This window comes from Tiliqua scincoides, chromosome 3 (assembly GCF_035046505.1).
Source record: "Tiliqua scincoides isolate rTilSci1 chromosome 3, rTilSci1.hap2, whole genome shotgun sequence".
Classification (NCBI taxonomy): domain Eukaryota; kingdom Metazoa; phylum Chordata; class Lepidosauria; order Squamata; family Scincidae; genus Tiliqua; species Tiliqua scincoides.
This window is the reverse complement of record NC_089823.1, coordinates 90,014,175-90,035,493: the sequence shown is the minus strand read 5'-3', so window position 1 is coordinate 90,035,493 and position 21,319 is coordinate 90,014,175. Positions and strand designations below refer to the sequence as shown.

The 21,319-nt window shown below is 42.0% G+C and overlaps 1 protein-coding gene across 1 annotated transcript in view; it reads left to right on the top strand.

Annotated features, from left to right (window-relative positions):
- CRACDL (CRACD like) overlaps window positions 1–21,319 on the top strand; it is a 36,174-nt gene that overhangs the window by 1,644 nt on the left and 13,211 nt on the right. The window contains exons 2-7 of the mRNA XM_066619281.1: window positions 2,341–2,506; window positions 4,927–5,059; window positions 6,470–6,631; window positions 7,306–7,374; window positions 11,917–12,144; window positions 15,343–16,945. Coding sequence (XP_066475378.1) covers window positions 2,341–2,506; window positions 4,927–5,059; window positions 6,470–6,631; window positions 7,306–7,374; window positions 11,917–12,144; window positions 15,343–16,945 — 2,361 coding nt within the window. The remainder of the gene's footprint in view (window positions 1–2,340; window positions 2,507–4,926; window positions 5,060–6,469; window positions 6,632–7,305; window positions 7,375–11,916; window positions 12,145–15,342; window positions 16,946–21,319) is intronic.

Here is a 21,319-nt window from a genome sequence, read left to right as displayed (position 1 = left end):
CCATGCCACATAATTTCCATTCCATTCAGGCTTATTCTTTCCCTTCAACTTACCAAGCCTGGTGTAGCTGCATCGAACCCTGATGCTGCTTAAGCTTACAGCAGGAGTTCTCAAACTGTGAGCTGTGGCTCTCCAGGGAACCGTGGAAACCAGCTGGGGAGCCATGGAATCCTCACGAAAAACCCACTGCCATATACAATGTATAGCAGTGGTTCTCACACATTTAGCACCGGGACCCACTTTTGAGAATGAGAATCTCAGGACCCACTAGACATGATGTCATGGCCAGAATTTGACATCATCAAGAGGAAAATTTTTAACAATCCTAGGCTGCAATCCCACACACACTTACCCAGGAGTAAGTCCCATTTACTATAATTGTTAAAAGAAAATACATACTAGTTTGTTAAAAGTACAGGTCTGTAACATTTCCCCAAATGCAGTCACATACCGTGTGACTCATATATTCAAGTCTCATATATTAAAAATAAAATATTGAAAGGAATGGGACCCACCTGAAATTGGCTTGCGACCCATCTAGTGGGTCCTGACCCACAGTTTGAGAAACACTGATGTGTAGGATTATAGCCCTAATGGGGAGCCTTGGCCAATGGTCCAGTAGGCCAAGAGAGCCGTCAGTCGGAAAACTTTTGGAACCACTGGCTTACAGGTTTTTTCCCTCCCTTCAACCAAACCAGGCTGGTATAGTTGCAAACACATTCTGTACAGCTCAAAAAAACAGAGGTGGGTACTTTTGTAATGTGTGTGTGTCTCTCGCTCACGGGCCTCTCTCTGCCTCTTGCCTCCCTTTTTTTCTTTGAAAGAGTTGCTCTAAGAGCAAGTTCATTACCAGATTTACTATACACACTTGTATATAAGTTGACTGAGGTTTTTAGAATCAATTTTAAGACCTAAATTTCTTGACTCATACACAAGTCTATATGGTATACTTCACAGTCTTATTCCTTAAAATTTGGATGTATGTGTCAGCAACTAAAGAAATAATTAAATAACTTTTATTGCATAAGTGTGTATTAACTTTTGTTTTTTTCCAACATGTCTTGTATCATAGTAATCCATTGGCAAAAACAGTAGTATTACTTGGCCATTAGTGTAGATTTTTTCTTTAATTTTTATTTAATTATTATTAGACAATAACAATTTGTAACAATAAGTACAATCAAATACTTATCTTCCAACCTTTCCATCTATTCTACAACATCCATATTACATTCTTTTCCAAAAACTGTACCAAAATAACAAGGTACACCCCCATATATAACATTTTATACACTTAATAAACAGAAGACCAATACAGGTATAACGTAATTATCCACGGATTTTTCACCCGTGGTTTTGTCTCAACACAACGAGAAGGGCTGTTTAAATTAAAGGAAAAAAGTTGTTTAAAAGTAGCCTCGCTAATGCGAGAGACAGCTGACAATCCATCAATCATTCTCTCTCCAGGCACTTAGAACTGCTTCACTTCAAGGCAAGTGACTCCCTCCTTTCCTCTGAGCACGTGAAAGGAAGATAATCACTTTCCATTCTTTTCCAGCACTTTGCTCCGGGGAAGGGAGAGGTTATTGGCTCAGAGTGAAGCCTTTGTAAGTGCCAGGAGAGAGACTGATTGATGGATTGTCTGCCTAACTGCTCTGTCTTACATCACAAAGGTCAGCAAGGATGTTTTTAAATCACCTAGCAAAGGCACATTGTTTTTTTTAATGGATTTGCTTTAATGTGATTTTTGCCACCCATGTGAGTTTTGGGAACGGAACCCTCATGAATAATGAGGCTCATCCTGTATGTTAATAAATTTCCTCTACAGTTTATCTCAGTATCTATTTCCATATCCAAGATCAACAAGGGGAACCAAATTTTTATAAAATTATCTGTTTTTATTTCACCTATCAAAATTCTAGCCCTTGTAGTCTATTAATGTAATTTTCCACATTCTACTTAACTACCTTTGAAAAGAAAGTCCCATTATATCCTTCCAGTTACATGCAATCTCTTCTCTCCTAGCTCCCATAAAGATTTCTACCAATTCTTTATTATTTAGATTCTCATTTCCATCCATAAATAAGGAGAACAGTAGTAAGGTTTCATTACAAATTATTTTTGACTTAATTACCTTAGGTAATTAATTAATTACCTTAATTAATTACCTTAGCCTTTAGTGTAGATGTAGAAGACATGTTGGTTCAAGAAAGCACTGGTGGAAGAAAGAGTTGGGAGAAACTGCATTTTGCTACCTGGGCGCACGCACACATGCACAGTCCTGATGAAAAGCACTGCTCAGAAATAATCACAGGTGTTTCCTTAATATTTATGCATTAGGAAAGAAAAAGTCAAAGTTCAAAACTTTTAAAAAGTTCTTTGGAAAAAGGAAAAGGAAAGAGACATTATCTTCAGAAAGTGGAAGTCTGAAACTCTGCCAGTCCACAAGCGATGTCACTGCCTCTCTGTCAATGCACATAGATGATGATTCTGAAGATGAACTTGAGTAAGTCTTAAAATTGTCCTGAATTTTGTTCACTAAACAAGGAATTCGCTATTTTTGAAGTACCAGGTGCCTTGCCCAAGGGAACTCTGATTGCAGGCTCAAGCTTCCCTTGGGAATTTCAGTCTATAAAAACAGTCAACTAATTGTGTATCAGGAAGGCTCATGTCTTTGCCCACTTGGTGACTTTGGAAAAGTCACTATGCCTTAACCTGACTTGCCTTACAAGGGCAGATCTGTGAACTTCTTTTAAGTACAAGCTTTTATTGTCCGCTTGCAAAACCTGAATCATGTGATGTGTCTGTTGTATCATTCAGATAACTGGTATACCAGGGCTAAAGATCATGGACAATATGCAATATTTCCTTTTAAAAGAGCATAATTATTAAAAGCATACTATGCAAAACTTAACATTGTTCAGACTGATCAATATTGGTCTTCTTTCATATACTGGTCTGAACCCCAGCACCACTTTTTTTCAAATGGGCACTGGGTGATAGTGTCCCTCCACACTCCCTATCAAAGCTATTTAAGGCTGCGTTGCACAATATTGCCACAAGAGGATGCCAAACTGCAGCTTTAAACTCTTTTGCTTCAAGAGCATCAGCTTACAATTTGGAAAGTCTTTGACATCAAAGTATCAACATTAAAAAAGCAAAATATCAGATGTACAGAAGAGCTGCTGCAATTTTCTTCAGGTTTTGTAGTTTTACTTGCAGTTTTGTAAAATGTGCCAGTGGGTACTGCTGTAGTAAGAATTACTCCAAAAATGTCATTTAAAGCAGAGTTAGGAATGAACTTGAGGGTTGGCCTTTGGGTGGAGAAATTTTCAGAGAAGCAAAAATGTCTTTGAGGGCTCCAAGCATCCCCAGGATTTTACCTAACATGAAATTCAAAGCAAATGCTTAGAAGTTCTTCCTCCAGGGTGAAATGCCCTGGAGAGGCCAGAAGAGTCTTGATAAGAATCATAGACTTGGAAGAGGCCTTCAGGGCCACCAGCCACCAACTTTGAGCAGGAAAATGCTGTCTAGAGTACATTTTGTCCTCTCTAAGCCAAACCTAAATTCCTTTAGGAGGGTTTCACACATCCCAGATAAGTATTTTCTGGAGAAATTCTCTACATTTCAGAGATTTCAATTAAACTATTCTGAATTACCCCAAATACATTGCAGTTGCACATCATATTTTTTCTGCCTTTTTAAACAGACCTCCAGAACTTCCTTTTCCACCTATTGTCAAGCATATTTACAGCAGTTGTTGCAAACAGAGTATAATAGTTCCCATTTGTTTCCTTTGCATTCATTTCAGTAGCATCTTAATTAACGAAGGAATGTTTCATTTGGTTCCAGTTTTTATTTTTGATCAATCTAATGTATGCTATTAGTGAAGGCAGTGAGTTCAGTGAAGAATTGTATTTATTTTTTGAAAGTATTGAACAGCATTGCAGTGCCATTTCTAAGAATGGCAACATCACCACTTGGTATACTCCTCACCAAATTGTATCTTTATTTACTAATTGTAGGGGATGGTTCCTGATAGTTCTACCCTCCAGTCCTCATTAAAGAAGAGGACATTGCTTGGTCTGAGTGCTCTTGTATAATATCTGTAAGGAAAGTTTACATTCTGAGTGCTGGGAGAAATAGTCTCCCTGCAAAGATTAATAGTCTTCCTGCAAATGTGATAGCTAGGCTAAAGATACTTGACTCCTTCTACCTCAAAACAACTGAGAAATTGCACATTTTTGGCATATATCGCTTGGAGAGACACTTAGGTAGAACTTGGGAGAAGGTTCAGTGGAATCTGGGAAGCCATAAAACAGGGAGTTCTCAGAAGTGGGGTGTAATGAGGAATTGGGCAGATTGGTGTGGGAAAGAAGGGGTAGAAGATGCTTTTGGAGCAAGACAGAGATGTACATCCTCCTGCTCTCAGCCACAATTTGACTTTGGGCCAGTCAAGATGCTTTGCATCCTCCTGCTTAGAGATGTGAATCTTTGAATCCTTTTCAACATTGTCGAGTATGTTGGGTTCCAAGGTTGTGCTTTGTCTGCCCACTGCCACATGGGCTGCTGCTGTGACCACGATCAGAATTGTTCCTCTGATCTGGGGATTTTCTGGGGATCTGGGGATTTTCTGTGGTCTAATGAAGGATTCTGGGAAACATACTTTGGATTCCTCACTGCATCTGCATCCCTTGTCCAAGTGGTATTGAAAGGTGGTTGCTGTCCCTAAAATATGATGCTTCAGGTGATCATTAGGGATAATCTTACAGGTGAGTGGCTCTGCTTCGGCCATGATTTTCATTCTTTTGTCTTGCATTTAAGGTAGGCTTTGAAATAAGATTCATTTCAATGAAGCATACATATTCCATTAGAATTTGTGAAATGCTTGTGCCTCATTTTTACTAGCTTCTCGTATTCTCCTAGGATCCGCACAAATATGGGAAGCAGAGCACTGTCACATGACAGCATTTTTATATCAGAGGCTGCACAAGAACCTGCTAGACCAAGCCGAGTGTTTTCTCAGGAAAATGTTTCCAATCGGATTAGGGCTTTGCAGGTAATTTAAAATGCATGCAGTACAGTTAAAAACATTCACCTTCATTTCTAAATTTTAAATGTATTTGAGCAACTTTTTTGTTTCTCATGTCTGTTAGTAACACACATGGCACTGGTGTAGAGCATGTTTAGCAGTTATTAGTAGGGTGCCCATAATTTAACTGTAGGAAGTATCTAGTCACCAGAATGAACCCAAATACCAGGTTACAAAGAGCATAGGTATCTTGCTTTGTGGAATCAAAGCTAGAATGTACATTTTGGGATGGCATAGTAAGGGCTTTGTCATGGTCCTGAGCTTGGACCATTAAGACTTGGATAATGGAGGAGACTGAGGGCAGACACCATGCCCAGAAAGTACTTCAGAAATGCCTTCCTTCCTGGAGGCTTCCATAGGAGGGGAGCCCCAGGTGTCAATACCTACATCAACCAAATAGTTAACCCTGCCCTGCTCCTCTGACTATGGACTTTCCTCTTCTTGAGACCCACCAAGGTGTAGGGGAATACCCTGCCACTACTATCCTCCAACTAGGTGCATCAGGAGACTCCTGAACCTCACCAGAGGGAGGAATAGGGCATGGCCCCTTAAGTTGGAACAACTTGTGGGGGGGGGGGCAAGCTAGAGAACACACCCTGACTGCAGGACTATTAAAGCTCTCAGTTGGCTCCAGACAATTGCTGGAGCAACATTCTTAGCTGCTTTTCTGAATTGCTTTGTAGCCAGCTTGTGATAGTAAGTCCACCAAGAGCTACCTAGCCTGATCCTAATCTCTTGCACTTACCCTGCCCTCATGACATATCTTACCAGAATCTCTTACTAACCAGGACTGAGACAAATTGGTCCCTAGAGTGCATGCATCTTTTGTCTTTGCAGGCCGTCTTAGTCTTCCTTGGCTTTCCATTTACGTGGAAAAACATAATATATAAACTAGTGTACCACAGCATAGTTAGCAGCTGTTCTTGTTGTCTCCCCCTAAGCTGTCTGAACTCCAGTCTTTAGCTACCAGACAAACCATCAGGCTCAGATTAAAAGTCAACGTTCAGGTATTTTTTTTGTCCCTAAGAAACTTGACAGCAGTGCAGTCAACAGAAATGTGTAACTCAGGTGATAAGGTAAGTATTGTTTCAAATCCCACTCTGTCACATAACTTGCATCTCAACAACACAACCTACATTCTGATTGCCTTATTGTGGGTAATCAAAGATCCAATGTGGTTATGGGAATTGTGGTTCATACATTATGTTTCTCCATACAAGCACATATCTGGAAAAATTCAGGAATGCTCATGTAGAAAAAATATATATATATTAAGGATCTAGCCCTTGGATAAAAAGGGATATACAATGCAATACTCAGTGTGCAGTGCACAGTGTACACTGCAATGCTCAGTGTACTCAACCTTTTTTATTGTAGTTGAAACTTCAGCAGAACTGGAAATTAGGAGTGTCATCCCCATTTGGAACTCCTTCAAAAAGAGTAGATGATGCTGGGATGAGTTCTGAGGATGATGGGTTACCCAGAAGTCCACCGGAAACATCTTTACTACAGGAAATTCTAAATTCCAGTACAGCAAAGGTAAAATACACTGGGCATATCATTTCCAATCATTACTTTGAATGAAAGGTGAAAACAGTAATTTTGTTTCTTTGTGTTTGTCAGTTAAATTAACTTCCCAGTACTCTAAATTTTGTAGTAAATAACCATTCAGAGAAAAGTTGGTGAAGCATTTAACAAAACTGCATAACCAAGTGATTTGAAACAATATGTCAAACCTGACGCTGTCAAAAGAAAGTTATTTGGGGGGGGGGATGCACAAACGTAAAGTGACAGCTGTAAGGATCAGAAAGTTCTAAGATGCCTCTCTGTAGAATATTATTTGGAAAAGCTTTATTTATTGTAGCAGATTCTTTAGGGATGCATTGAACTGAGATATAGTAGCAGTGGCTGAAAAATATCAAAGCAATTACAACAATGATTAAGAGCAAAACGATGACCAATCTTTGCCTGTTGATACTCTTCTGCAACTTAAGAAATGTGCAGTCATTTAATGTTATTTTTCATTAACTTTTCTTAAACAGTATTCCTTCCCCTCCATCTTTATATTTTCAGGATCCCTACTAATTCTTATAACTCTGTAGAGATTCTCTGCTTGTAGCCTGTGTGTACTTTTGTATAGCATATAGCTTCTGTGTGTATCTCATCTCATTTTGTCATCCGTCACTGAACCTTCTCCTCGTTCCACCCCACAGTTCTCTGATTCTCACAAGCATCTTAGCTCTTTGAGTTTAGCTGGAACAGGCAGTGAAGAAGAAGAACAGGTAAACTTAATCCTATGTATGCATATATTAAAGACCAAGAAAATGATACATAATGGCAACAACAAAGAGCAAGTGTTGCAGCTGTGGGATCCTTGTGTATATATTGAGATCCTTGGTATAGAGCTAAATGTTATGAAAGTAGAGGTTGAATTATTATTTTTTTCCTAAGAGATATTCATGAAAGGCATTTGTTAACTCTCGAGTAGTTCAAGTAGAGTCATTTTTAGATATTGGGAGAGTCTGAGGGTCCAATCCTACCCAATTTTCCAGTGCTAGTGCAGCTGTGCCAGTGGGGTGTGTGCTGCATCCTGTGGTGGAGGGGCAGTCACAGGGGCCTTCTTAAGGTATGGGAACATGTGTTCCCTTACCACGGGACTGCACTGTGGCTACACCGGAGCTGGGAAGTTGGATAGGATTGGGTCTTTAGGCTGCAGTCCTATATGCACTTACTGGAGAGCAAGACCCATTGACCACAATGACCAGCATCGGATTACACTGTTATTTAACACATTTTATCCTGCTGTTGAGATTTCAACCACCAATGAATTTAGCCTCCAGAATTAGAGACAATCTTGGTCAGATGTTACTTTTTGATGGAGTAAGTCACAACAGAAAGAGTCGAAGTCCCTCATCACTGCCCTCACCCTGCTCTTTCAACTTTTTGACTGAAAAGTTACTCCTAAAGGAGGACTGAGTCATGTGCTCAGGGTCATGTGACCAGACAGGCAATGTGAGGAACAGCAGTCACCTTTTTTGTCTCCAAATACTCCTCCATGGTTCAGTCTCCTAGGAATCTAAGCTGAAATGCTTTACTGATAATTTTTCTTGTTGTTTGAGAGATCTGGGCCTGAATTTAGTCAGCCAGCCTGTATGAGCCAGAATAATTGCCCAGTCAGTGTTCCCTCCAGTGCTTGAAGTCGGAGTGTATAATAGGTGTCTATCTTCAGTCTGTTGGCATATATGCTACTGATTGAACAGTGGTTTTAGTAGCCCTGAAAAGGTGCCCATTTAGTCTTTCTCAGCTGGAAAAGAGCTAGAGATATTTTAGGCATACAGAAGGCAAGTATGGAGAGTGCAAAGAAAAAAATGGGTTTTTTTCCCCCTGGAGATGAGGTAGAAAGGAAGTGATATACAGAAAGGAAATAAAAGATCTAAGTTGTTCCTTATACTAGATGTACAAAGTGTACTCTAAGACCCAGTGTGGTTTCAGAGTATAACTATGAACACGTTTTACACAATTTCTCCTTGAATACTCTGGTTCATTGTGCACAGCTTCAAACCTGCAAATCATTGCTTCCTGGTAAACAGTTTCCCTCAGTTTCCAAGTGGGGGCATGCCAAAGAGGACTTGAACTTCACAGCGGCATGAAACTGAATAATTTTACACATGCAAATGATAACTTGGGACCAAAGCTTATGTTACTTCAAATACATGCACTGGCCTAGGTTTTCTTCTTCTTTTAAATTATACTGGGGGAAAATGTTAAGCAGGCTGAAACTTCAGCAAGGGCTGTGGGAGCTTTAATATTGGGGTGTCCACTTTGATTTTGATTCGGATTGCATGCACCACACTCTGTCCGGGATTGCCTGTAGATTTGGGGGAGTCTAGCTTAAATCACCCCAAATGCCCAGCCCCAGGACTGGTCAGAGACAGAAGCCATTCTGGAACATAATGCAAAAGTGCTTGGACTGGTACTTCCATTGCCACTGCAGTGGTATTCATACATGCTTTGGAAACACATGTACTGAGCATTTACGTGTGTCCCAAAACATGCCTGTCTAGGGATCTTGTAGTTTTTTGTTTCAATGCACATACCCACAAATTGCCATTATAAGAAAGTGATAGAAAGTGACTCATTCAATTCAAAAGTAATTTATTGAGATTAATATACTAAGAGCAATAATAGAAGGTATACTGAATTAAAGAAAATGCAGTAATAAAACTGTTAGCTGCAAACAACTGTGTTTTGGATGAATATAATTATACAAAATACATCTAGGTAAATGAAACCATTCCTGCCTATAATTCAGGCACACACACATCACCAACAAAAGCAATAGGTTAGAGAGCCTGGAATTACTGTTGGAAGAGATAAGACTGACAGCTTGATGGAGAACTGCAAACTTGGGGCCTCTTTTTTTTCTCAAGGATTCCAAAGTCACTCACAGCGCAATCCTAACTTGTGCTGGAATGGAGAGGCCAGCATGGCTGCCCCATATGCAGTGCAAATTTGGGGCTGAAAACAGCTCAGCCTGGGGCAAGGGGAATTGCTTCCCTTTATCCCAGGTCAGTCTGCAGTGGCCCCAGTGGGTCTACTTGGATCTGTGCCACCTAAGGAGGTGGCGCAGATCCGAGCAGCTCAGCGTCATGCTGCCTGGGAATGGGTCAGGATCCAGCACAAGTGCCAGGTTCTGCCCCCCGCCCTGCTCTCCCACTGCCTGCCTATGGGCCTGCCTACCACCTGACCTCCCCTTGCCCCAGAGCACCTCCTCCCCACCCTCCCCTTGCCCCCCAGACCTCTATGCCAGCCGAGCTCAGCTGGTGCAAACTTACCACAGTCTGTTGGCATGGAGCCAGTGCATGTCCTTGTGCTGGCCCAGCTGACACATGAGGCGAAAGTGTGCTTTACAGATGTTTGCGACCCCCCCCAGGACTTGCACGGGTCCAGTGCAAAGTTAGGGTTGTGCTCTCAGAGGTGTAACTAGCAGATCTGAAGCTAGTTTACAGGACTTTTTGGATACCTTAAGCATTCATACAGGTTATGTTTACCTCTCACAAAGCATGGTGAATGTAGAATGTGTCAGGTTTTCATAGTGTAAATTTCTACAGCATAAACCACTGATCTTTAGTAGTTTACAGCAGCTATAACTCTGCGGTTGCTGTTGATTTGTTTGGCTCGTTGGGCCATAATTGATGTGCAGCTACAAAGGCTACCCTTCTCCATAAACAGTCAGTGTTCCACTGCTCTTGAAGATGAAGAATGTTTTAAGAACATAACATCCCTGTCATTTTAGTAACATAAAATCCCCGTCACTGATCCTGCTCAAATTAGATAGCAGAAGAGTAGATAATGGAAGAGACAGTGCACTAGTAGGGGTGGGGGGTTGCTCTCTGTCAGTTCTATGGTTTTGAAAGGTTTCATTTAAATTACATTTAGAAGGGCTAGTTTGAATGCTATGAATAATTTTGAAAATGTATCTGATATATAATAGAACTGTTAGCTGATTAAAGAAATCATAATGCACAAACCTAAGTTCCATTAAGTTTAATGGGACAGGCAGCCCAATTCTAAGCTTCCCAGTACTTGGAAGAATTGTAGCTCCAAAATGGCAACCACTGTACCCCGTGGGCACCAAGAACCCCTGTGTAATGGTGCATGCCCTGCAATGGGGCTTCTCAAGTCTGCGCTGGCTGTTTTGCCAGCCCAGACAAGAACCTCTGTGTCAGGCTTTTCAGCCTGACAGAGAGGATAGGATCCAGTAGAGGAGGCTTCCCCTGGTCCCATCACCCTCCCAGACTGGTTCCTTCCCCATCCCACCCCCCTCCCATGCTGGAATGTCTTCCCCCCATTCCACAAGCATGCGCTGCTGAGCAGCAATCTCGCTCACCTCTGGGCAGCATTTGACTGGCGCTGCCTCCTGGCTTGGGGCTGGCCATAAAATTGTGGATTCAAGCATCCAGTTTTCCTTATCTGCAGGGGTTTATGGATAATGAGGATAAAAAGTGGAGCTGATTAGTGTCTGGATAGGAGATCAACTTGAGTTTCATGGGAGAAAGGACTAGGCAGAGATGCAGTGGCTCAGAAGGATCAGGGATGTGAGCAAGATCGGATACTGGTGTCCAAGTGTAAATGTTCTTCACTATTTGTTAAATGAAATGAGCTGGTGATGGTACATTGAACCTTGCCTTATGCTCTGAGCAGTGTAGGCAGCTTCACGCTGTATTGCTTTTTAAGCATGGTATGTTATTTTCCTTTGTACTTTTGTACTCCACTGTTGATCTTTCTGTCATTAAAAGTGTGGACATTTGAGCATTTTCTTGCAAGTATCTTTTGAGCCACATGCGTACAAATTGGGAGATAGTTTCAGACATCATAAATTGTGTGTAATGATCCATGCATCTCCCTGAATATAGCAGTTTTTAGTACAAATAAATGTTGTGTAGGTGGGGAGGTCGGGAATCTGGGAGCAAGTCTTTGGGAGGAAGGCTTTCCAGTGCTCTCACTCCTACCCATTGCACTAACCTTTCCATGTACTTTATAATTCCTGGACAGAAGATAATGGCTTTCTGATTTGTGTGTATGGCCAGAAGGATACTCTGATGGAGCCATGTACAAGTTGCCAAGTGCATGCCTTTTCCCAATATGGAGAGTAACCTTTGTGCGAGGTGGAAGTATTGAGCAGCTCTTATCACTGCATAGTTTGTTTGGGAACGTTGTTGGCTCCATTACTGATAGAACAGACATTTTAAACTGCTTTAGAAACTTCAAAATCTCATTCTTTTGTCTGACACTCTTATTTTGTCTTGGGGTTTCTTGTTTAGGTCACATCGAACCCACTGAGATCTTGTTCCACAGAAAGCCAGCTATTCCCTAAGCAGTCAAGTGCTAAAATTGTAGCTCTGCAAACAGCTGACAACAGCCTCTCGCCCCCTGCTGACTTTGATGCTCCGCCTGATTTCTCAGCTTGCTTGAATAATTCAGCTGCCAAGCACAAGCTTTTAGTGAAACCACGGAACCAGAGATCTAGCAGAATAAGACGACCACCTTTGGTAACTGACACATTTTAAAGGAGAGAACTTTTTAAAATGCACAATCTTTGTTTCCATTGCTGTTCTAATGTCATCATCTGCTCCTCTTTAGTAACCTAAAATGACTCTGAACTGAATTTATTTTTTATCCTTCTTGTACTTTAATGAGAGTTGTATCTGGAACATTGGAAGTTGCTCTATATTGGTCCACTAGCACATTATTGTCTCTCCAGCTCTCCAAGCTTGCAAAAAATCAAAACTTCACATATAGGCTAATGGGTTCTGAGCTGTCTGTGACAGATCAGGAGAGAGATCTTGGGGTGGTGGTGGACAGGTCAAAGAAAGTGTCGACCCAATGTGCAGCAGCAGTGAAGAAGGCCGATTCTATGCTTGTGATCATTAGAAAAGGTATTGAGACCAAAAGAGCTAATATTATAATGCTATTGTACAATTGGATGGTAAGGCCACACCTGGAGTATTGCGTCCAGTTCTGGTCACCACATCTCAAAAAGAACGTAGTGGAAATGGAAAAGGTGCAAAAGAGAGCGACTAAGATGATTACTGGGCTGGAGCACCTTCCTAATGAGGAAAGGCTACAGCGTTTGGGCCTCTTCAGCCTAGAAAAGAGATGCCTGATTGAGACATACACAATTATGCATGGGAAGGATAGAGTGGATAGAGAGATGCTCTTTACACTCTCACATAACACCAGAACCAGGGGAAATCCACTAAAATTGAGTGTTGGGAGAGTTAGGACTGACAAAAGAAAATATTTCTTTACTCAGCGTGTGGTCAGTCTGTGGAACTTCTTGCCACAGGATGTGGTGACAGCATCTGGCCTGGATGCCTTTAAATGGGGATTGGAAAGTTTCTGGAGGAAAAATCCATTGCGGGTTACAAGCCATGATGTGTATGTGCAACCTCTTGATTTTAGAATTGGGCTGTGTCAGAATGCCAGATGCAGGGGAGGGCACCAGGACACAGGTCTCTTGTTGTCTGGTGTGCTCCCTGGGGCATTTGGTGGGCTGCTGTGAGATACAGGCAGCTGGACTAGATGGGCCTATGGCCTGATCCAGTGGGGCTGTTCTTATGTTCAAGGTTGCAGGTAGAGGTCTTTCCCAGCCATACAGGATCCGAGGCTGAGACATTTTACATACATGTGCTTTGAGGCTGATGGCCCACTCGTAATATGGCCTTACACTGCTGGAACAAACATTCTGGCAATGTACAATCCTTTATGGCTGTCGCAAAATGCAACATACCATTTTGTGCAGCCAAGCCACTGCTGTATGCAGTTGTACCAGCAGTTCATTCACGTCCCCTGCTGCTGGTAAGTCATCCTGGGGGTGGGTGGGACAGAGGCAGGGAGTGGACAGAATGGGGAACAGATTGGGGCTGGAGGATCAAGGCCAGAATGGGGGTGATATTGGCTGATACCCTATCTCCTTTCCTAGCCTTGATCTGCCTTTCCAGGTCCACTCAGACTTGTGCCAGGAAAGTAAGCAGTGCAGGTCTGAGTAGATGTAGCGGGGCTGCAAGAGCTTACCTTGGGCAAAAGGAGGCCTTCATGGTTCAGAATTCCCTCTCAGAAAGCAGTATGAGCTCTGTTGGTGCAGCTACATCAGCTTGAAAGGAGTTGGGTAGGATTAAGCTGCAACCCTTTTCCACATGCTTTCAAATGTGCATGAATCTTGAATTGTTCAGGGGTACAATTGAAAAGTGTAATAAATCATGTTGTTGTTGTTAATAACAGCACAGGTAATATGCTTTATGAAATACCTCTCAAAAGACACCATCAAGAGGGGAAAATGAGCAAGGTAGAAGGGACAGATTTTGTGGAACTATTTACTTCTTTTTTGTGGACTCTCATTCTGTTGATTTATGTTTGTAGCTTTTTTTCAACGCAAGTACATTCTGACATAAGTACAGACCTCTGGAACCTGACTTGTACTTTACTAGGGGCCTTATGACTCAGTCCTATCCCACTGATCTCCTGCGCAGTGATGAGGAGATGGCTGTCACAAACATACCATAAGGAACGTCATGGCAGCTGGGAGCACCATGCTGGTTGGATGACCACTGGGAGCCAGTGTAGTAAGTTCCCCACCAAGTGGCAGGGAGGCATTCCAGGGCAGAGGGAAGGTGGGGAGGGGGTGAAACTGGGTGACAGGAGAGCTGGTAGGAGGGCAATTCAGGGCCAAGAGGGGGACAGGGAAGGCAACAGAGGCTGCCACCAGATCCTAAACCCCTCCTATGCCTCGAACAGCTACACAGATCTACTAGGTTGTGCACCACCAATTGAGCTGGTGCAGATTTGAGTAGACCTCTAGGGACTACTAGGGCCCGACACGAGGTAAGAGAACCAATGTTCCATTATACTGAAGAGACCTCCAACTGGCCCCTTGGGATACAGCAGCAGCCAATTTGGCACTGCTGTCCCGCAGGACAGGCAGCCCAATTAGGATTGGGCTGCTTGTTTCATGGTCACTTGGTTTGTAAAAGAATCATAGCAACCCAGGATCAAAGTGTACCTCTGCAGAATGGAAAGACTTGCTTTAAAGCTCCACATCCAAACTGCTGCAGAATAATTGCAATTATAAAGAGAAATGCAAGCACTATAGAAAGATGAAATCATTCTGTGTATTTTGCCAATCCTACACTTTTATTTATACAAAAGCCACTCAGAAGATCAGTCAACACCTCCTCATAAATGCATTACTTATTCATTTCAGGAAGCATTTGTTCTGTTTGAAAGAAGGAAAAAGAACATAAAAGTATAAAAGATTTAATATTCTCACAGCTTGTAAAGTTAATGGACTGAATGTGTATATTCACTCAACTTGTGTTGGGTTTGGTTTGGCTTTTTTCAAAAGAGCAATCAAAGCTACTTTAGAGAATAGGCATTACAAGAGCTAGGAAGTTATGAAACTGAGTTTTTTGTTTTGTTTTGCATTCAACTTGCTTGTTCTTTGCATTTAGTTGTTGTTTTTGGAGAGCTGGTTTCTAGATTGATATGTTTCCCTGATGGCTGTTGCATAATTTCTAAAATGTAGTAAGTAAAAATGGATATATGGCTCACTTTAAGACAGTTGGCGCAGGGTCTTTCTTTGGGGTGAGGTAAGCATCTGTTACTTTAATGATTCTCTCATCTGAGCAGTGAGCAGAAAGCACTGTTTTTATAGAGAACAAGTAAGAATTTCTGTTACTTGTTTCTTGCAGAGAAACCTGCCAGAGCCTCAGAATTACTTGAGCAGCGGTCATGAAGAAGATGAACCTGAAAGGAAAGAGATGCCGGATAAACTGACCTATGAAAGTAACTTTTTCAGCCATCAAGAAGTGACAGAAAACTCAAATAATGCAATGTACGTCAAGCAAACCAAAATTGCAAAAGGCATTCAGCACAACTTGGACCACCAGAATGAAAAGACTTGTACACTGCACTCTGCTTCTGAATTGGATTTGCCTCCTTATAAAAACAATTCAGACAACTGTAAAACTGTGCAAAAATTATTACACATGATATCATCGTCTTCTGGACCTAAAGAAGATATCGTCACTCTGAATCTTACTCCAGAAGAAGAGTCGCAGAGGGAAAAGCCACAGGCTGAAGCGTTAAAGATATCTCCTGGGAATTTAAGTGGAATGTCACTTAGTATTTTAAGCCAAGAAGAAAAACCAATTCATGATGTGCCTTCAAAGGATGACATACTGCCTGATGACTCGGCCAAAAATGATTGTCTCCCTTCATTAGATGGCACAGACAAAGTTGCGTTGAAGGATGCTAAAGCACTTGTAGAAGACATCTGTAATAAGGGCTCTTCCTCACTGCCTAATTCCAGCAATCTTCTACCAAAGAGTCCTTCCCAGCTTAGAAATGTATCCTATTCTGAGAATAGTAATGCATCTCAGACTTCATGGGCAGCTCCACCATCTCAGACAGACAGACCTTCCTTGATTCTAGACAAAATGAAACCAACTGATGAGCTGCCTGTGTCTAATAAGGAAGACAGTCACCAAGCACTACCTGGTGTATTGATTTTGGGTGTGGAAACAGCAAAAGAAGCAAGTGAGCTCAGTCCCTTGAGAAAATTTTCAGTGTCATCAGCTCGGGAAAGGCCAAGGACTAGCAGTGTGAACATGAGGGAAACGGTTTGCGAAAGTCCGTTAAGCAGGCAGGTATTGCAGACTAAAATAAAAGACTTCTCGAGAAATGAGGTGAAGGAGGATATAAAGGTGAGCACTTTTCAAGAGAAGAATAATAGCACTAACAAACAGGCATCACCTTCAGAGCCGGAGGTTGCTGATAGGACACTAGACAGACCAATGATTGATACCCTGACCCAGACTGTGAGTTCAAAACCAGTGCTGAGTAACTCCAGCACTGGTCTGCCACAGCAGCTGAGTGCTGGCCAGTCAGGTGGTGAAGAGAAAAACCCCTTTCAAGTCAAACTTAGGTCTACGTCTTTGTCAGTGAAGTACAAAGACAACTCCTCACAGGAATCCAAGGAGATTAAAAGATACAGTGCAGAGTTTAATTTAGAGAAAAAGGAGCTGGCTTCATCTTTACCCAAAAGTGAAAAGGCAGAGATCAAGAAAACTGCTGATATTGGTGGCTTTTTAAACGAAAACCTCAGAACAAAAACAAAGTCTGCTGAACAGAGTAGCACGAAACCTCCATTGCCGAGGAAGCCTGTTTTGCAACACTTCCTTATTGCTGGCAGTAACACATGCCCAGAAAAGCAAGAAAAGGCGATCAAATACCCTGAATTAAAAAATGAAGACCCAGTTTTGGAGAAGAAACAGAGTCCCTCTGAAGTGCCTGGTAAGATTTCTCTGACACATTTGAATGTCTAAACACATTTCAATTGAAAGATTTTTTTAAAAATTGCCATTAGGGTATTATTGCAATAGCAAAACATAAACTGTAAAGTGCACCACACATTGCTTGTTGAAGGGGGAAAGAGGATATATTTCCTAATGTTTCCTGAATCTGGCAGCAATAGAACTTGGCAACTTTACATTTCGTATGCTGGCGGTAATGTTTAAGAAGTATAGGTAATTACATTAACTCAGTAGTTCTCACACATTTAGCACCAGGACCCACTTTTTAGAATGAGAATCCATCAGGACCCACCGGAAGTGATGTCATGACTGGAAGTGACATCATCAAGCAGGAAAATTTTTAACTATCCTAGGCTGCAATCCTACCTACACTTACTCAGGGGTAAGTCCCATTTTCTATCATTGTTAAAATATACATAGTAGCTTGTTAAATGTACAGGTCTGGAATATTTCCCCAGATGCAATCACATGCCATGGTAGCATCAAGTCTAATATATTAAAAATAAAATATTGAAATGAATGGGGACCCACAGGGCCTATGAGAGGAATTTTAGCAGGGGGTACAAAGTTTCTTCTGGGCCCCTTCTCAAAGGGGAAGGGGGGCAATGGGGGCAGGCAGAACAGGGGGCAAAATAGGGTGGGGGAGAGTGCTGACAGCCACAATAGTCTTTGGACCTCAGGTCTACTAGGCTTCTTAATGCAGAGCCCAAGTCTACCTGATCATGCACCATTGGCAGCTAGATGAAATAATATGGAAAACCAAACTCCCTCCTAAGTCTCTCTAAAATTTTTGAAACTTAGAAAATCAATTGCAGAAAATTAGCATCCTTGTATTTAGGCTCACATTAGAATGGATCAAAATGAACTTCTGCAGCAGCTGTAGCCCCACAGCTGGGTCCCTGAGCTTCTATACACTCCTTCATGGTTATGGGATCCACATGCCAAAAAGCTACTGTAGCAGGCCTGTTTCCTCCCAGATTTGACACTGTGTTAAGGAGGGTCATTGATGCTTTTCTGGGTTTGGTGTGTATGGCTTGCAATAGCAGTTAACACTGCATGCTTGTGTTTGTGCCCCAGCATTATGTGCTGGCAGCGAGTTCAGGTAAGATAGGAAAATGTCAAGTTCCAGGAACTTTCCGGGCCCCCTCCTTTGGCTCCTGGGCCCCCTTTCTGACCCTGGGCCTGGGTACAAATTACCCCCTTTACCCCCCTCTGCTACGCTCTGGGACCCACCTGAAATTGGCTCCCAACCAACAGTTTGAGAAACATTGCTTAAACTTATTGGCTAGAGAAACTCTCTGCCCCTCTGTCATCCTCTAGATATAGCTATATAAAAATCAAACCGTGGAATTAAATTCCCAGATAAAGGGAGATATCCAAAGTGTTTCCATACACGTTCTCGGGCATGGTTGTCAAATACAAGGCCTACAGGATGACTGTGGACCCTGGGAGCAATTTATCTGTCCCCATTATAATTGGAGTCTCCCAGAGTGATAATTGGGCTCACTCATATCTTGAAAACATGAACAAGATTTGCACATTTTCTCTTCTGACATTTAAAGCTAATGCATTTCTATGTGAGAACAAAGTGCTTATATCTTACCATCATCTGCTTAATGATGTCATTTTCAGCCCTTTAATGCTAACTTTGGCCATCTGAATGAAACAGGTTTGACACCTCTATTCTAGGGCTTCTGAAACTCTAACCTCTTCCTATTGCCATCCCTCCTGTCCCTGGGGAAGTTGGGGAATATGAGAATATTGGATGGGCTCTGGGCTCACATGAATGACTTTCTGGGCTGCTTTCAATAAATAGGCCAAGTTTTCAGCTAAAATATGTGATAGCACTTCTGGAAGCATTTTGTATTTGCAAGGTCCAGAAACAATAGAGTTCTAACTATAAACAAAAAGCCTGAGTTCAAGCTACTTTGGGGTCTAGAATTCCTCTGTAGACCTCCAAGGAATTAGAAGTTGTGAAACTTTTCAACAGTGTGTCAGCATAGCTGCTTCAGGAGACCTGGAATAACTGCATACAATAAATTGCTTTCAGGCACTGTGGTTATCTGGGGTGGGAGGTGGTGGTCCCATACTGGTATCTCTCTCCTTCCCTCATTTGCCCGCAGCTAAAATGATACTCTGTTGCCACCACAAGGACAAACCTAGGCAGAGAGAGACCATCCTTGAAAGCCTCTGCCCCAGTTACATGTAAGATCCCAAGAAGCTAGACTGTAGTCATTGCTCCAGGTGGTCAGGGGGCAAAGGTCTGAATGAATCCAACCAACAGGCAGATGAAGACTTAAAACACAAGTGTACTGAAAATAAAACAGGGAATTGTAGGAGGAGTTATACTGTAGTAGCTTGGGCAGTGAAAGAGCCCGAGTTTGAATATAGCAAATGTTCATGCTGGGAGACAAATTTCAAAGCAAAATAAAATCCTTGTATCTGTCTGTCCGATTCCAGCTGTACTTACTCAAGTGTCAGCTTACATCCATTACACCTCCCACATTCAGGTTAGATCAGTGAAACTTAACCTAATGCAGATTCACTCTGAGAAAGCAAAGTTGGGTTTATTCAGAACGCAAATAAAACTTCCCCAGCTCTCATAATTCTGGCATGAAATTACTTTAGGTCTTTTGAAAAGATTAGTGATGAAGACATTAGATGGCACAACAGTGCATTTCCTGGGTCATACGGCAAAAACAGAAGTACTGTACCTGTGTTCACTAGAATTCTACTCAATCCACCTAATTTTAACCTTTAGATCTCCCAATATGGCAGAATGCCTGTTATTGCTGGCATTTTGCCATCTAATATAGCAAGTTATCTTGATCTCTAATTCAAGAGACAGTAGGTACAGACAATCTTTTATTAATCTATTGGTAGAAGAGTATGCAGACATTTTGCATGGGGCAGGCCTGAGATTTGCAGCACCTGGCAACACTCAATGTGGTTAGAGATTATGTAGATATGGTTTGATTCCAGGAAGAGAAAATATGAAAACTTTCAAAGGCAGCAAAGCTTGCCTTTGCTTCTTAAATGACGTGTACTTGCTTCTGAAACTTGCACTGATTTCCTCTTTTTTGTTTTTCCTCCTCTTACCATGTTGTCTGTTTTTTTTCCTCACAAGCACCTTGTGAGTTTATCTAATGAACTACATGTTTAGCATCCTTTAAAAAAAAAAATCATTTTTTTTACCTGAAAGAATATCTGTGGGAAGTAGCTTCATTATTGTCATGAAGGATTTTCCCTAACTTCAGTGCTTCAGAGAAGATTGTATGTCTGACAAAAAGAGGTTGAATGTGGTTCCACCTTGAGCTCACTACTCAAATTCTGCATACCTAGGTGCACTCTTAGAGGAAAGGGAAATATTTGGTTCCTTCAGCAGAGCTAAGCTGGCCTCTATGCACACAATTCTTTTTTAACCCTAGTATTCATATAGAAACAAGTTGTGTTTAAAAAAAAAATGGTGAGCAGAGAAAAGAGGTAGATAAGATTGATTCATCTGAGTCACCTTGGACATTTGATATTTCACTGGTGGCAAAAATGTAGTTTGTTTCCTTATAATCCTAGTTCAAAGAATAGATAAGGTATAAAATACAAAGGCTCTGGTCTAAAGCTTTAAATTTTGTGTGCATGTTGGTGATCTGATGCATGTAAGAATCCTTTGATCAAGCTGAGATACTTACAAGCATTGTGTCAAGTTCTGGTGGAAACAGTGATAATTAGTCTAACTAGCAGATTTTATAAAAACACAGAAGGCTCCAAAGGTGTTTAAAATACCACAAGGTGAGGAGAGTGTTCTGCTCAAGCCAGTGGAGCTGATTGTAAGATGAAGGCGGCACCTCAGGAAATTGCTTCCTCGTTTCACATGATTCCTCAAGGGCAATTTTAACTGTATAATCTGGTTCACTAATGGCCCAATCATAACCCCCTCCACCACTGGCATATTTAGCATCATGTTGACAGAGGCTGCTTATGGCTATTGCAAAGCAGCCTCTGCCAATGTGTGCTGCAGGCCCAATGGTGGGGAGGCCACAGAGGCTTCCTGCATGGACACCTGCTGCATGGACACCTGCTGGGACAGGTAAGCTCACACAGGGGGTTGGAGGGAGGCAAGATTAAATGGGAAATATGGAACAAGAAGGGGGAAGATGGAAGGGAGTGGTGACTAGGCAGGGAGGAGGGTGGATCAGATCCAGGAGGGGGCGGGATTGTCCACAGCACATGCCAAATCCAACCCCCTTCCCGGGCCTGATATGCCTTCACAGAGCAACTCCAGCTTGTACCAGTGATCGAGCCAGATGCAGGTCCAAGTTTCCCCATGGCAACTGCTGGGGCTTATCCCAGGATCAGG